The following is a 16,059-nucleotide window of genomic DNA, read 5'->3' as shown; positions in this document are numbered from 1 at the left end:
CTCACATTTGCATGACTTTAATATAAATAATGGAAGAAGAAGGTTTTCTCACTCTCAGTCGGAGCATTAAATAACCTCAAGCCCACGTTTAAAATACAGTTATGAACCGTGTTTCTGATTTATGTAAAGAAGCACGCCTGGCTTCATTGAATTAGGGATTTGCCCAGTAATGGTATAATTTACTTCTCCTTCTTCTCTCATATGTCGGAGCTCTTTAACAATTAGGGATCTACATGCGAGTGCATAACTCGGTGGACATCAGTATGTATGTACAGTTCTCCCGCTAGGATAGGAGCCTGCGCCAGCTTCAGATATGCTAATTGGACAGTGAGATGACAAGGACTCAACCATCAGTCGGCGTAATGAGCCGCTGCGCCGAGAATCGGGGGAGGAGGTCGCCGGGAGACATCAGGGAACGAGCCCGGGGTGTCGGCGGTCTGGGCGAACGCGGGCACCGGGCGTCGTCCCCCGCCTCCTCCTCCGCTGTAGACGGGCGGAGAGCTTTGCCCGTCAGGTGCGTGTGCAGCACGTCAAAGCGTTTGAAGGAAACGGCTACGATTTAGCAGGACGGCAACACATTTTTGGCATTACCCTAAGGGCTTTGAAAGAGGTTTATGGGCCTAAGGGATTGAGAAATTGACTAAGCTCAGACAGGAAAAAGTAATCCTTCAACTTATTTGAAAGCATGAAAATTGTCGAAATTGAAGCTAGCCCCCCCCCCCAAACAGTGTGACACATGGGTCCCTTTTAACCAAATTTGGGTCGGGCACATTCATTTGTCGAGTTCGTGACCTGTTGGTTGTTTAGATGAAGATCGTGAGACCGTTTGTTCTTTAATGTCGCCCAAACCAAAGCCGCTAACGCACTACGTGGTCGTAGCCTGGTGTCATTAAGGGGGAAGTGTTAGATTTGCTGAGGGTGACCTTTTGGCGCCGCCGACGTCCGCTGACCAGCTCATTTAGCCGATGAGCACTTTACACCGCCGCTCTTGTTTTGACTCGTATAATAATCTGCCGTATATGTACTTTTATGCTATTTGCTGCTTAGCGAGAGCCATTCCATCTGTTGCCGGGCTCAGCCGAGCGTGATGCATCCATTACTGTAGCGTGGGTTCGCCTGACCTTGGAGCCCCCTTAAGATGTGTGGGTGTACATTTTTCCGCATCATTGTTGGGCCGCGGCGGCTTTTCGTGTCCTAGACGTGTGGAGATTGAGGTCAGAGGCAAACTTAGTTTGGTTATTTCAGCACATTAGGGTCGGGGGAGAGAGAGAAGGGTTCAGTCACGCTTCGCTCCCCCCGCCCCCTCCCTTTGTTCCTCATCACGAATCCATGTGTTGTCTTGGCTATGAAGTGGAGTTGTGACGAGCAAAAAAACGGAGCACGTCCAGGTTTTTTTTTTTATTATGGGAAACATCAATCTAACTGATGCAGCGGTTAGAAACAGCGGCCACGCCGGTGCTGTATGTAATCGTGTGTGAAAAGCGAGAAGTGAAAAGCTTCTTCGTTCTCAGATTTGACAGATGGCGCAGACGGAGAGGACGCAGCTGTAAGTGGGGCCACTGTATGAGCAAGTCGAACACGGAGAACATTACGCGGTCGTACATTAGCAGAAGATTTTCACTTGGCTGTTTTTAATGCTAATGTTTTATACACTGCTAGCTGCAGGTGATCAGTTAATTAAATTGTCACCTCCAGCAATTTTCGTGTGGCCTGCCAAGGAGAAGCGGGGAGAGGATGGGGGTGGAGACCATTTCTTCTCGCTCCAGAGAAAGCTATTTTTATGACTCAGATATCATTATTTCCTGATACTAAGAAAAACGCGCTGGCTTTTTGAAGCTCTGGCCGTAAATGAGATTAAAAGGAACTTCGCCCTGGAGACGCCTTTTCAGGCGTCATAGTCCCTGCAACTAAACCCCAAGTCATCCAACCATGATGCTCCACCAAAATAATGATAAAACTATATGAATGAATAAAACTATTTTATTTAACTTCAATGTTTTGTAAGTCATTCACTCTGATTCACTCAAAATTATTTTTATTATTATTTTTTTATTATCAGATCAAGAGTCTGTGACTAAAAAAATGGGAAAATTGTCATAGTCAGTTAACTGGTGAACTGGTTGTTTCAGGCACATATTGGTTGAAACCACATATAATAATTACATATATAAGTATTTATTATGTACTGTATGTATCTGCAGGCTTAGGGTGATTTGATTTGCTGATCTGAATGAGTCCAATGTGCTCCCAGCAGCGTGATCCCAGACTCCAGAGGAAGCCTTGTTCAGGGGAGATGAAAGCTGGCTGGGAATCTCACTGCCCTTTGTCGATATTAGCCGTGATAAGGCTCTACATGGAGCAACCAGCGTCCCGGTTTCAGCATCCCGCAGCATTAAGCGAGACTGATAAAGATGTGGCTGATGCGCCAGAGTCTCCGCGTTCATTTATATTCAGGGCAAAGAATCTCAGCAGTTGAGTGACAGGTGTGTTTTCTTGTTAGAGTGGAGCCTCAGATACTTGATTTGCACTGCTAAAAATGTAAGCAGGGAGGTGCAGCCTCATGCCTGCAGTAAGTCGTGCTTCATCCTGCGCCTCTGATCCACAACGCGCGTGTGTGCGTGTGTGCATGTGCGCGTGTGCGTACGTTGTGTGTTTAAGAGAGAAGGGAAAGTGTGAGGGAGCGAGTGCCAATCTCCCCCATGATGCTCTGCCATCTGCCACGTCGGTGTGTGTGTGTGTGTGTGTGTGTGTGTGTGTGTGTGTGTGTGTGTGTGTGTGTGTGTGTGTGTGTGTGTGTGTGTGTGTGTGTGTGTGTGAATGTTGGTTGCCTACAGGGTCCAGGGTCACAGGAAATGTGAGGTTACATCCTTCTTTGTGTCTGACTAATGCACTGCTCCTGCTCCAAACCCATTGGTTTCTAAGGAGGCATACAAAGCCATGCATAATTCAGTGTACGGTTATTTTGGGCTGAAAATATAAGTGTAAGTTTGGATTCACTGGTGAAAATGTGAAAAAGGACAAATGACTATAATCTTGTTATACAAGCCTCGAAAGTTTTGTGGCGTGGTGCAAAGCCAGAGTTTTCTCCTTTACTCGTGTTCCCCTAAAATATGAATAAAAAGAATGTTCTCAGACGTTTTTTTTTTCTTTCCCAAGCATCGCAACACAATTCCACCTAACCCGACAGAAACAACAGCCGCATCCGTATCAGGTGCGCTATCTCCCGGCTAAGAGGATGCCGCAGGAAACAGAGCTGGTCTTTCTCTGAGCACTCGTAGCCCGTTGTCATGGAGACAGGCCTTGCGAGACCGTCTCAACCCACTTGTGTGAAAGACATCATGAGTGAATATGGTGGAGGAGGACGGGGGGGAGGGGGGGCCGTGCAGGTTGGGGACTAGGTGAGAAAAACAAAACGTATCATCTTCCAAACGGGGCCCCGGAGGAGCAGGGCCAGGTTGGATGCCGCCTAAACAATGTTATTTCATCAGCCCGATGGAGCACAATAACCAGTGTGCATCTCGCCACCTGAGCTATCGTGTCATTACCGGCTGCCTCGCAATAACAAGCGCATGTAGCCCCATCAATCCATGTGTCTTACTGACCATCTGTGTTGTCAAGCTGAAAAGGCAATAAGGCCCCCCCCCCACCCTCCATCCCCCGCTGTCCTCCCTCATCTGGCCCAGATGAGCGGCTGCAGGAATGGCCGGCGTCCTGAGAATATTCACACCTTTTAATTCGAGCATCTCTTTCCCACCTACGTCCACGGAGGACGTGTTCGAAAGTGTTAAATACCATTATAGCACCAGGCCGGCCTGTGCTGCTGTGCTGCTGCATCTGTGTATCTGCCCCCCCCCCCCCCCCCCCCCCCCCATCCAACATCCACAGCTGTAGGATGCTCTAAGCCCTTTTGTTTGAACTGTGTCAATGGAGCAGCAACAGCTGGAGCGGGGCAGCTGGGGGAGAGGAAGAGGATTTGGAGAGAGGCAGGGGTTAGAGTGTGCACGGAGAGACGAGGAGATGAGCGATAGGCCGTCCCGGAGGAGATGACGGCGGGAGAGGAGAGGTTAACAAGGGAGGCGAGGAGGAAAATTGGAGAAGGGGAGGAGTCCGGACGGGAGAAGTGAAGATTCGAGGAACAGGAACAGGAGTGAGGCGAGGGGGAGATTAGGGATTAGGTGAAGGGCGGAGGAGTGTGGAGAAGGTGGAGCAGAAAGGGCTCAGTCTGCAGGTGAGGGGGGGGGTAAAGTGGGAATGGTATGGATGAGGTTAGAGCCGGGTCGCACAGACATAAAGGCCCGGTGAACTGAGCAGGCCAGACCCCCGGACGGAGGCACCGCGGCCGCGCTTCGGTGACCGCGTGGCTCCACGCGCAGAGCAGCGGCGCTAGTTAGATTAACGGCGGCAAATTGAGTTTCCGTAAGAGGAGAATTTACTTAACATGCTGCCAATGGTGCTTGAATGAGCGCTGATCTGATTTTTCTTATCACATTGTTCATTTGAAAAAGGGAGCTGGGGGGGGGGGGGGGTGGGGGGGGGGACGCTGAAAGCTTTTCTGTTGAGCGACTATTACGCAGCGTTAGATAAGACGGGGGGGGGGAGCTGCAGGAAAAGAAGCCTGGATCAGATACGCGGCCGTGTTTTCAGATCAGCTATTTATAGGGACGGGCATTTGAGCAGGTCATTAGCTCAATAAGTGCTCGGTGGAGGCTTTGAATATGGAACCCCCCAGTTTTCGTTCTATTTGCCAAAGGGAGGGGGGGGGGTCAGCCTGATCTCTGCTGCCATTTGAAGGAAGCCATGTTTGTGCATGATTTAGGACAGGTCGTCAAAGGCTGTTTTCTCATCCGGCCTCAGAGAGAGAGAGAGAGAGAGAGAGAGAGAGAGAGAGAGGCGATGGGACTGAGGAGTTATTGACTTCCAGACGGGGAGCGTCTGCACAGCTTGTCTAAGTCACTGTAAGCAGACGGGGTTGAGTTATGTTCACAGTTCCACACGTGTGGGATGCGAGGAAAGGGTAAAAAGGAGGGGGCGTGTTCTGATACATTTGGTGTTATTGAATTTCGCTGCTTTTACTGACCCCTCGCGCGCCTCAGTCGCGGCCTCTTTCCCGTCTCTATTGTTGCGTAAACACGCGCACGTGCCGCCGGCGCGGTAAATACCGAACGCCGAGCGATGGAATTAGGCCAGAACGAAATCATTACGACGACGGTGGGTGAAAGGAAACTCTTAAAAATGTATCATCGCAGCTAATTTCACGGCTCACTACAAAGGGCTGGCTTATTAATCAGGAAGCCGCGCGCCGAAAACTATTCCAGTCCGTTTCTTGTCTTAGCGCTGCCTCCATTGTTCCGGTTTTAGTTCAGTCGGCGCTGGCCTGCTCGAGCTGCTAATCCCAAGTCAGAACCGCTCGGGCGAACTCAAAAGACCTAATCCTGCATTAGCATGAATTTGTCTTTCATGTTCTTCATGAGGATATTTCTGTATGAATGAATGACGGCGCGTCCTCCCTCTTCCCCTCGCGCTGCCGCTGACATTTCTGCTGTCACGACAGGCGAACGATGAATCAGAGGCGCGCGGAAGGCGCGCTTTAGACGCTTCACGTGACCCTCTCTGCGTTTCTCTTTTAATCTGCAGAGTGAGTGAAGCCCCGCCCACACCTCCATCGTCTCCAAGTGGCCCACGGTTGCACCATGCCTCTGCCCAGGACCGGTGGAGCTCCAGCCCACGTCAGCAGGCCTCTCCTGGGCCTCTGTAGGCTGCTGCCTTTGGTTATCCTACTGACCTGCCCTCTGAGCGGCCTGTGTGGACCACTAGGTGAGATGATGCATGGAGACATAACCAACTTCTTTTCAGTATTTTCCACAAGGACAGGATATGCAGCCGCACACTGTACAGGACTGTATATTCATCCTAGGCAGCAGTATATAGTCCGACCTCTTTCTTTCTGTCTCAGTTGATAGCGACTGTTCTCTGTGTAATGCAGGGAGTTGTGAATATGTCTGCACATCCTGTGTGTGTGTGTGTGTGTGTGTGTGTGTGTGTGTGTGTGTGTGTGTGTGTGTGTGTGTGTGTGTGTGTGTGTGTGTGTGTGTGTGTCAGAGGAGTGAAACCAGGCCTGTCAGTGCATCAGCTCTGGACGGTATCGCCGTTAATGTGTTTTGATAAGCCGGAAGGTCCCATCAGCATGTTCCTCATCATCTCCTTGATTACAACATTTCAAGATTTCCTGCCTCAGTGGTCCACACGCTCGCACACACACACACCTACACATTCGCACGCGGCCACGCTCCAACATGCTCAGCTGTTACCGCTCCGAAAATATCACCGAGGCGATTTCCTTTGAAAGCACGCGTGGTACAAGATAGAGGCGGAAATGGGAATTGTTTAATGCACAGCGCATTTCATTTCATTTTTGACTCGCGTGGACGTTTGAGGAGACCGACGTCACATCAGCAGGAGGGTTAAAATAAGTGAAGTGGTAGAATTACACAAGAAGTTTCAGATGAAACGTGGAAATCATCAGATCTGGTTTTATACCACCTACAGCGTACTGTAGCTCTGCAGTTAAAAGAACTTCCTCTTTCATGTTCCTCACTTCACTTTTATATTAAAGAAAACAGGCCAAAAATAAAAAGACCATATTCACTTGTTATTCTGTCACTGATATAGATCAAGAGTTGCCTCTTAAATAGATTCCCAGTATGAGCTCACTATAAAGGTTACAGTAAAGCACTGTTAAATGTAACGGCAGTGTTATTTACATAAAAATGTTCAGTATTTAATCATTACACATCGTCAATCCACATTTTTCATTATGGAAAACCCTGCATTCCTGTTTTTGCTGGGTGAGAAATAAAAACTCTGCGACAGCTCCGTCTTTCTACAGTCTATTAACGCGTTAGAGTGTCAAGCCTCTGTCAGAGGACGGGCCGTTATTTGGACCCACACGGGCCTGACTGCAGCTAACGGAGACAGGGTCGATCAAAGCATACGGATCATCAGAACTGGCCGTCCTGTCCAGTCCAAGAGAGGAACTGAATGTTTCACTCCGAGCGATATGCAAACAGCAATATTCCCTGAGCTTTGCAGCAAGAGCAGACTAATATAACTATGCTATATCATAGAACCATGTAGAACATTTGGTTCTAAGAAAACTTTATTATGTTTCAAACTAAATAATGAGTTTTCTTTTATGCTAGCAATTCAGTGGTTTAATTTAAATGGTTTACTTTTATTTTGAAATGAATAAACATTTCTCTTTTTTGGATTTAATGTCAAACATGTTTATAATTTTATTTGCTTATACAACTGTTTTTAAGCTTTAACAGTGTCAAAATTTGTTACAAATATCTTGTTTGTTCGTTTGTTTGTTTGAGATGAGAATTAAATCATTAACAACAACAAAAAAACCCACATTCCTCCTGCCAGCAACCCAGCCTATTAGATTTCGATCACAGATATGTTTTTTGTTTTTTTTTGCACACACTTGGCTGTGAGATGCAAACAGATTTGACAGCAAAGACACACAAACAGGAAGAGATGCATTATTAAAAGTGGCTCTGAGGCTCGTCAGACCACAGCTCGGTGCACTTAATACCTTAGCCATAAGTCAGGGCGTCTAAGGCGGCATGCGATGCAACATTTCTCCTTTAATTTTCCACGGAGAGCGTCACCGAAATGACAAACGAAATGTAACCTGAGGCGGCCTCTTGGTTCCCACGCTACAGATAATTACAGGTCGCGGGGGTTAGATCAGACCACCTGACCCGTCCAGCCCAGCGAGCCCTTCGCTCCTCCTTCGCGTCTCTAGAACCTCCCAATCATAACATGTTTATGTTGGCTGCAAATCCATCCAGATCCAGCGCCTCGCAGGCCTGTTCGCCGGCTCTCAGAAGAAGCTTAAGTGGTACTGTACCGCTGCCAGTGGGGTGGGTTTTGCCCAAGGATTGGTGTTTAAAGCGCATTTAAGAGAACACAGAAAACATTTTGACCTCAACATAAAGCCAGTGAAACCCATGTTCAAGCCCCAAGAAGCACATGAAATTCGCTCATAATCCCGTAGCCTATCGAAGGCACTCTGCAGCTATGACTTTTTTTGACTTCTGATCACATTCTTGTATTGTTGGCAATGGAAAGAGGCAATTTGCTCAATTCTCTGTGTGCCTTTCTAAGAGTCTAACAGGCGGGAAATATCCTGCTCTTGAGCCCTAAAATTGTGGGCATGAAATTGTTCTGATTGACTGTACTGTATCAGCTTTTGCTTCTTCCTGTTGAGGATTATTGTGAGCATAAAATGAAACCACTTTATTCCTGACATTCAGAGTGGGCCGTGTTGGAAGCACAACACCGTTCGACGAGCGCAGGAGCCGTTCTTATTCTAGCGAGCGTCGAGGCATTGCAGTGGAGCTGGAAGGACTTTTTTCCCCTCTCTCTCTCTCTCGCTGCCGCCGTTCCTGCTTCTTAGCAGAAGTGAATCAACAGAGCAGGTCCTCATCCACCCAGACACTGGGGTGGTGGGAGGAGGGATCCAGGTTGCTATGGTAAGGGTCATCCTGACTTCACCGTGATGGATCGCACAGATTGTGTTGCTGAGGAGGAGTTAACCGGGCGCCATGGCAACAGGCCACAGACACCGCACTGGGTGGGTGCATGGAGTTCTTTGATTGATCTGACTCAGCCACTGTGAAAAATATAGGTTCAGTGCTGTTGGCTCAATATCGAACTTGTAAATTGCCGTCTTCTTGCCGAGGCCGAGTCCTGCGCGCTCCTCGTATTTTCCCCTGTAGTAAAGATGAGCATTAACGCGGCTTGTCTTGCTGAGATGAACCTGAGACCGAACGTCCGCGTACCATTATAGGTGTTACAGTGCACAAGTACAAAGTGACACCTCTGGTATTAATACATTTAAAGCACATATATGCTGTGAACTTGCAGCCAATACTTCCCCTGCCTGTGAAACACTCGTGTGCCATGACGGCCTGTAGTGAATGCAGTATGAGGGCAGCCTGCCGTGGACAAAGAGCGAGAGGGGGGGGGAGAGAGAGAGAGAGTTCCTCTGAAGCCCAACCCCATCTTTTATTTATGACCCACAGGAAGTCCTTCAGCATGTCCTCTAGATGATACCCGGAAAGTAAGCACAACACGCAGCCATCAGAACACGAGTGCGCCTGACCAGTCAGTGGCGGTGAAATGGGGCGTGGTCAGCGGAGAGTTGCTGTCAGGTTGACGTCTTCCACGGGGGGCCCGCGTTTGACGCTTGTGTTTTTATCCCCCCTTTCCCCCAACTCCCGCCCCCCCATCACAGCTTCCCCCAAGTTCTCCAAGACTCCCACAGACCAGATCGGCGTGTCGGGGGGCGTGGCGTCCTTCGTGTGCCAGGCCACTGGCAATCCCAAGCCCGTCGTCTACTGGAACAAGAAGGGCAAGAAGGTCAACTCCCAGCGCATCGAGGTGGTTGTCACAGTGCACAACGGTCGACTTGATGAATGCACATGCAGGAAAAAAACGTAGCAAATGAAATACACATGAGCTAACTGACAAGATTAATAGCACATACATGTCTATATGCTAAATATGATTTCAGATGCTTCTTTAATATGAAAGAGCAAAGCTAAGAAAAGCCTCTCCTTGACTTTAACTCCGTCGCTAAAACACAGATGCTGGAAGATTATCTCTCATTTACCGCTTAATTCTAGTCGGGACGTTAATGGGTTTAAAGTGTTCCAAATGTTCTGACACGACGTGCAGCTAGTGCAGATTTCAATCATTCCGTAGGCCACAAAGTAAAAGTCAGTCAAAATTCAAAATGCGTGTTAGGCTGCATGCTCGCTGTGGAGATGTGTGCTGTCCAACGGTTCATTTCTGCAGCTCAGATGCAGTAATGTCATGTGTAGAGTTACTGCATTTCAGCCGGAGGACCCCGCGCTCGGTGAGTGTCTGCTCCACCTTGATTCCCTGTGTCGTCGGCGACATGCAGCCGTTTTTATTCCCCGACCCGACGGTGACGCGTCGCGTCCTCCGCGGTGGCTGACGCCCGTCTCCCTGTGCTCTTGTGGCCGTCTAGACGGTAGAGTTTGACGAGGGGGCAGGCGCCGTGCTGAGGATTCAACCGCTCCGAGCCCCGCGAGACGAGAACGTCTACGAGTGCGTGGCCCGCAACAGCGAGGGGGAGGTGTCTGTCACGGCGAAGCTGGCCATTATCAGAGGTGAGACACACGCGCACGCACGCACGCACGCACGCACGCACGCACGCACACACACACACACACACACACACACACACACACACACACACACACACACACACACACACACACACACACACACCTGTCCTCAGACGCGGTCGCTAGTATGTGGATGCATTGATGTGACAATGGAGCCGCGCCGCACCCCGTCTCCACAGCCGGCTGCAGTGAGCCGTTCTTTTTATAGCCCTTGCGAGCGCGGCCGCGTGTGATCTGGCGGCAGAGAGCGCCAGCGCCGGCCGCTGCTTATTTCAGCATCCCGCAGCGCCGCGCTCTCCGCGACGCCTGGTCGAAGGGAGGGTGTTAATCTAATGCCGCCCGTCCCCTCCGAGGGGAAACTTCAGCGTGCGAGGAGCTCAAGTTGCTGCATGTGGATGAGCGCCCGGGATGTGAGCGCTGGCCGCTCGCCCAGCGCAGCAGGAAAGGGCGGAGGAACGGAGGGACGGCTGCTCGGCCTGATACTACATAAAGGAACATCGGGGGATTAGGTCACGATTTGGCAGACAACCTACTTCTGACAGGGGAAATTGAGGAAGGGAAGGGAAAGGGGGGAGGAGGGGAGGGGTCGAGGTGAGGTACTGCAAGAGGCGTTGTGGTGCTGAGTGGGGGGGAGGGGCTAAGCGGGGAGATACAACAGAAGGGCATGAAGGGAGAGGATGTGTGTGTGTGTGTGTGGGGGGGGTGGAAGAGATGGCCAAGGATTGTGGAGCTGGCAGAGGCGTGCGAAGCAGGAGGCTGGAGCCCAGGGAGGAGACTCCTGTCCATCTGTTACGGCCCATCCTCTCCGCACACAGCCTCCATCTGAACCGTGACACAGACAGGGCGAGCTTCTCTAAGCAATAATAATTACCACTGTTGCATTTCTCCAGACTTCTTCCAGAATGATAAAGCTGTTGCAGCCGCCGGATCAGCTGTGGCCGCCACCCGCTGACCGCGCTGTTAACCCGCTGATCGCGGCTCAGCGTCGGACTCTCGTGCTTGCGCCGCTCGTTGCCGAGGAGCTCGCTGGGAGCGACCTTGGACGTTTCCCTTCGCATCGCGCGGAGCAGGTCGGCGCCCTCGATCCGCGCATTTGGGTCCACGTCCACGGGCGCGACCCCCGCGGCACATACAGTACTTTACACGCGTACCCCCCCCCCCCCCCCCCCCCCCCCCCCCCCCCCCTCCCCCCTTCCTCACCCGCAATCTCCTGAAGGCGCGGGGGGACGTCGAGCTCCATGGATCATCCGCGGATGTTGTCGGGAGCACAAAAGTGCTCGGAGATTGTGTTTGGGTCGCTCTCCTTTCAGAGCACGCTTTAGTGGGAGAAAGGTCCACCTGCAGGACCGCGCCGCTATAAAGGAGACTTTCCATTACTGGCCAAACCCGCTCGCTGAAAAGTCTTTTCATCCGCTGATGCTGTTTCATCGCCTCATTTTGTGTAATGGCCGTCCAGCGCTAATGGCAGTGCTGGAGCTGTGAGGGGCTCGTGGTTGGCCACAGGATATGGGCTACGCGTCTATAGGCTGCCTAATGGATGGAGATGTGGTAGGTTATGGTCAGGGAGGTCTGCCGTCGCTCTGCCTTCAATATAAACATCACAAATCGCCTTTCCCGTCTCCTCGCCGTATGTTCCTGCCTCTGACTCCAGCAGCCTCCCCTCTGGCCCACAGCAGTGTCCACGTCTAATTTCCTCCCTCTTGTTTTATTCATCCTTTCATTTTCACGGCCATCCATTCTGCCCTGACCCTCGCTGTCTATCGGCACCTCCCTCGCTCCCCTCCCGCCTCCTGCGTTTTACACGCTCCGCGCGGCTCCGCCCCGCCCCGTCCCCGCTTCCGCCCGAGCTGCTCTTTTCCGTGGACACTGCAGTCGGGCCGGTTCCGCCTCCAGGAGACCGCGAATATCTGCAGTTCTGCATGTTTGAAAACCTCTGGTGGGCGAGAGATTCTCATCGCCGCAGCGGCGCGTTCGCACGAGCACGGCCCTCGCATTTATGAGTGTGGCTTCGTGCATGTCCGCGCTCGTGTGTGTGTGTGTGTGTGTGTGTGTGTGTGTGTGTGTGTGTGTGTGTGTGTGTGTGTGTGTGTGTGTGTGTGTGTAGAGTTCTGGTTTGTGCAGAGTAATCCTGATTATACTCACCTCCCAGTGTCCCATTTTAGGGAAAAAGGAGATGAGGAAAGGCGGGGGGGGGAGGAAGAGGGTAAGAGAGGGAGAAGGGGGGAGGGAGAGAGATGTTCCGCCGCCACGGCAGACACCCTTCATATGAACAACAGAGTCAGATCAGTGATTCCCCCCAGGCGTCTGCCGCATTGGCAGGCCGGCAGCTAAAGCAGCGTTCCGGGCTGGAAACAACCGAGCATCAGCTCAGCCGGCAAGAGGATTACGCTCCTCCAGCGGAGAAGCGCCTCTTTCATCACACAGACCTGTCATCTCCAGCCTTTTGACTCCCTCTGCACTCCAGGCATGGTCGTATCAGGTGCGGCCTGACGCCGACTGCGTTCGGCCATAAGTCGTATGCGCAGACAGGTTTCAGATCCGTGCGAAGTCACGCTGGTCAAATATTAAACTGAACCAATTAGGCTGAAGCGTGTCACATGTGAGGCTCATTCCACTTAATCCCTCTCTGTCGGGTGCTCGCCATCATTTGTTACATCGTTTACTTTGCTTTATGGTAGAAAAAAAGAAATGGGGGAAGAAAATGTTAAGTTGTTACTGTTGTTGCTATAACATCTGCCATTATCGCCTCCTTATGACGCTGGTGTTTGCGTTTGAGGCGATGAAGCAATTCATCTTTCAGTCCTTTGTTGGTACCATAACTCCGGCACGACTGCGAATCACAGATGTTTAATTCGCATCTGATTTGACGCCGAACAATTCCCAGACGACGGGGGCATCCTTCATATTTAACTCGAGAGCGTCGTTCCCGTGTCAAACACGCCGTCGCGCCAGGAATGCGGATCATGGAGAGGAGTTGTGATAGAGAGCGGAGATGAGTAGCAGAGGCTGTGATTGTTCTGGAGGCCCAGGATGGCAGAGACCCGTGGGTTTTTGGTGGAACTGATCTACAATGCTAAGTCTGATTCCTCATTATATTGTGTTCTATTATCATAGGTCCATTAGCATTTAAAGTGCTCCCCTCCAGCCCTCCTGTAGTCTATAGGAGTCATGGCATAACAGCCTCTGAAGACTCCTGAGTGCCGGCAGATTAAACCTGAATTAGGTTTTCTGAGACCAGCGTTTCTTCAGTCTTTTTTTTTCCCCACACAGCCATTCCCCACTGAAATGAACTGAATAGGCAACCTGTTCTTAACCAGGACAAACGATGGCCGTGTGTGTGTGTGTGTGTGTGTGTGTGTGTGTGTGTGTGTGTGTGTGTGTGTGTGTGTGTGTGTGTGTGTGTGTGTGTGTGTGTGCGGGAGGGAGTGTATGTAAGTGTATCTGTGTTTGCGTAGCTGCGCATGAGAAGCAAATACAGAGAGACGGGGAGAGAAAACCTGGATTCATGTTTGTTTGTTTGCATCATATGCATTATGTGTTTGACTCGTGTGTGTGTGTGTGTGTGTGTGTGTGTGTGTGTGTGTGTGTGTGTGTGTGTGTGTGTGTGTGTGTGTGTGTGTGTGTGTGTGTGTGTGTGTGCGTGTGTGTGTGTGTGTTGACACATTAGTTGCATATTTGCCCAGAACCGGTTGGCTCCACCAACTGGTTTTGGGCACACGGCCTGATTGCCCTTCTGCAAACAAAACCGGGCCAAAATGGACGCTCTCAACCTCTTGATACACACAAATTCACACAAGCGCAAAGCTGCAGGGAACAATGAAGCCCGGTCTTTGCCAATGTTCCCCCAAACGCTGTTGACACACACTGTTTATGAACACAGCGCGCATTTTTCCATAGGCTGTCTTATCAATTTAACCAGGAGATGAAAAATAAGCGGCGCATTTGTGCAGCAGTGTTTGTGTTTGATAAATGATTCATTTGGTGAAAAGAGTGATCAAGGCCATGCCCGCAGTATCTATTTCAAGCAGCCGCTGACTCATCCAGGAGCCAGGAGCCTCCCTGCTCTCCTCTCATCTGAACTGTGTCCAGCATCACTAAATGTCTGTCTGTCTGTCTGTCTGTCTGTCTGTCTGTCTGTCTGTCTGTCTGTCTGTCTGTCTGTCTGTCTGTCTACTATATCCATCCATCCATCCATCCATCCATCCATCCATCCATCCATCCATCCATCCATCCATCCCCATTTATCTGTCTGTCTGCCCATTTATAGTATCCATCCATCATCTATGTCCGTCTGTCTGTCTGTCTGTCCTCATCTAATCATTCCATCTAGCGTCCACCTGCACGCTGTATTTGCAGCATTGATAAGGACTTGACTGGAATATAGAGCCGGCCCCCACTGCTCACTGCAGTAGCGTGCTCTAATTAACAGCCAGGGAGTTCATGTAGTCGTAGCCGGCAGGGTGATAAAAAGACCATCTGAACTCTCTCAGGAGAGGGGAGGAGTAGGGGGAGGGCAGAGGGGAGCAGATGTAGGCCTAGCATATTCCTCACCCTCAGGGGAGCTCACCGCTTGACCTGCCCATCGATCCCCACTCGTCTTTCTTTCTCTTTCCCTCTATCTCATCAATGGCCGTACTACTGGCCTCTATTCGGCTGTATCATTAACATTGATCAGTCGATTTATGGAGGGCGGAGGTGCCGGGGGTCAAGGTGGCCCCCTCCCCCTAATTGCTTACCCACTTTTTTGACATCATAATAATGTGACTGGGCCCGATCGCCGCCAAATCCGCAGCTGTGGCATTCAGACACAACATCGTCCTCCTTCCGCCCTGGTGGCATTTCCTCCTCTCAGCCACGCCATCAGCATCTCTATCTGACAGCGTCTCTCTCCAGAGCCGATGACTGTGAAAAGACAGCGACGGAGAGAGATAGATCCCATCTCCACTCAGCCTCTCAACCTCATCGCCGAGCGCGTGGAAGCAGATGGCACACGTCTGTCGTGTGGCTAGGTAGCGGCGAGCCCGGGGGAGGGAGGGAGGGGGGAGGGGAACGCGCAGACAGTTGTCGAGGCCACGCTTTGCGTCCTGGACCGTGTTCGGCTCCAGATTTGATCAACCCTGTGAACTTCGAGCATGTCTGGTTGCGTCCGACAATGAAGAGGCTCCTGCGGGTTTGATTTATTAGCCCGGCGAACCGCTATCATGGTAATTGCTTTGCTACTGTAGGAAAGTGGAAGGTATAATTATAGTTGCAGGTTTGGGGGAGGTGTCTGCGTGTATGTGTGTGAGAGAGAGAGAGAGAGAGAGAGAGAGAGAGAGCGAGTGAGTGGTTAAAAGGGTAAGGAGAGGAGGATGCAGGAGGGTTGATGGATGCTTGATTACGTGTCTGGCCATCTGGACTGTTGTCACCAAGATGCTTAATCCCATTCACCACAGAAAGTGTAAGTGAACGCGTCCGCGTGTGTGTGAAGTAGAAAGCAACTGCTTTTCAGCATGTACACGCCTTCATTTTCCCGGAGACGTGTCGCCGTGTGCATTATTTCACACGGATCGCACAGAATCTGTGAAGATGCTAATAGGAGCGTAGATGTATATAGTGTATGCACACACACACACACACACACAGAGGCATCACCAGCTGCCCCCTCAGCGTAATCAGACATATCCAGACGCATGCAGACACATCCCAGATCGGCCTCTCTAATCGTTGGTGCACTTTAACAATTACTGCTAACAAGTCCTTATTACCCCCAGTGCCCTGCCCCTCCTCTTGATCCCAGCTTCTAATTGCTGCTGCTGTTTCTGAGCGTCTCTCTGCATAGTTATTAGACAGAAAT

The 16,059-nt window shown here is 50.8% G+C and overlaps 1 protein-coding gene across 10 annotated transcripts in view; it reads left to right on the top strand.

The window, feature by feature from the left end:
- Nucleotides 1–16,059, top strand: part of LOC114843863 (receptor-type tyrosine-protein phosphatase S-like) — a 52,386-nt gene that overhangs the window by 5,683 nt on the left and 30,644 nt on the right. For 5 of the 10 annotated variants that reach the window (XM_055503579.1, XM_029130656.3, XM_029130653.3 and 2 more), the window contains exons 2-4: nt 5,635–5,814; nt 9,305–9,450; nt 10,064–10,205. In XM_055503579.1, the coding sequence (XP_055359554.1) occupies nt 5,691–5,814; nt 9,305–9,450; nt 10,064–10,205 (412 nt within the window). In that variant the 5' untranslated portion in view covers nt 5,635–5,690. Of the gene's footprint in view, nt 1–5,634; nt 5,815–9,304; nt 9,454–10,063; nt 10,206–16,059 lie in introns of all 10 variants that reach the window. The other 5 variants (XM_029130647.3, XM_029130646.3, XM_041068001.2 and 2 more) reach the window with 1 other exon arrangement.

This window comes from Betta splendens, chromosome 17, assembly GCF_900634795.4.
Source record: "Betta splendens chromosome 17, fBetSpl5.4, whole genome shotgun sequence".
Lineage (NCBI taxonomy): Eukaryota > Metazoa > Chordata > Actinopteri > Anabantiformes > Osphronemidae > Betta > Betta splendens.
Note: the sequence above shows the minus strand (reverse complement) of the source record. Positions and strands in the feature narration are given on the sequence as shown.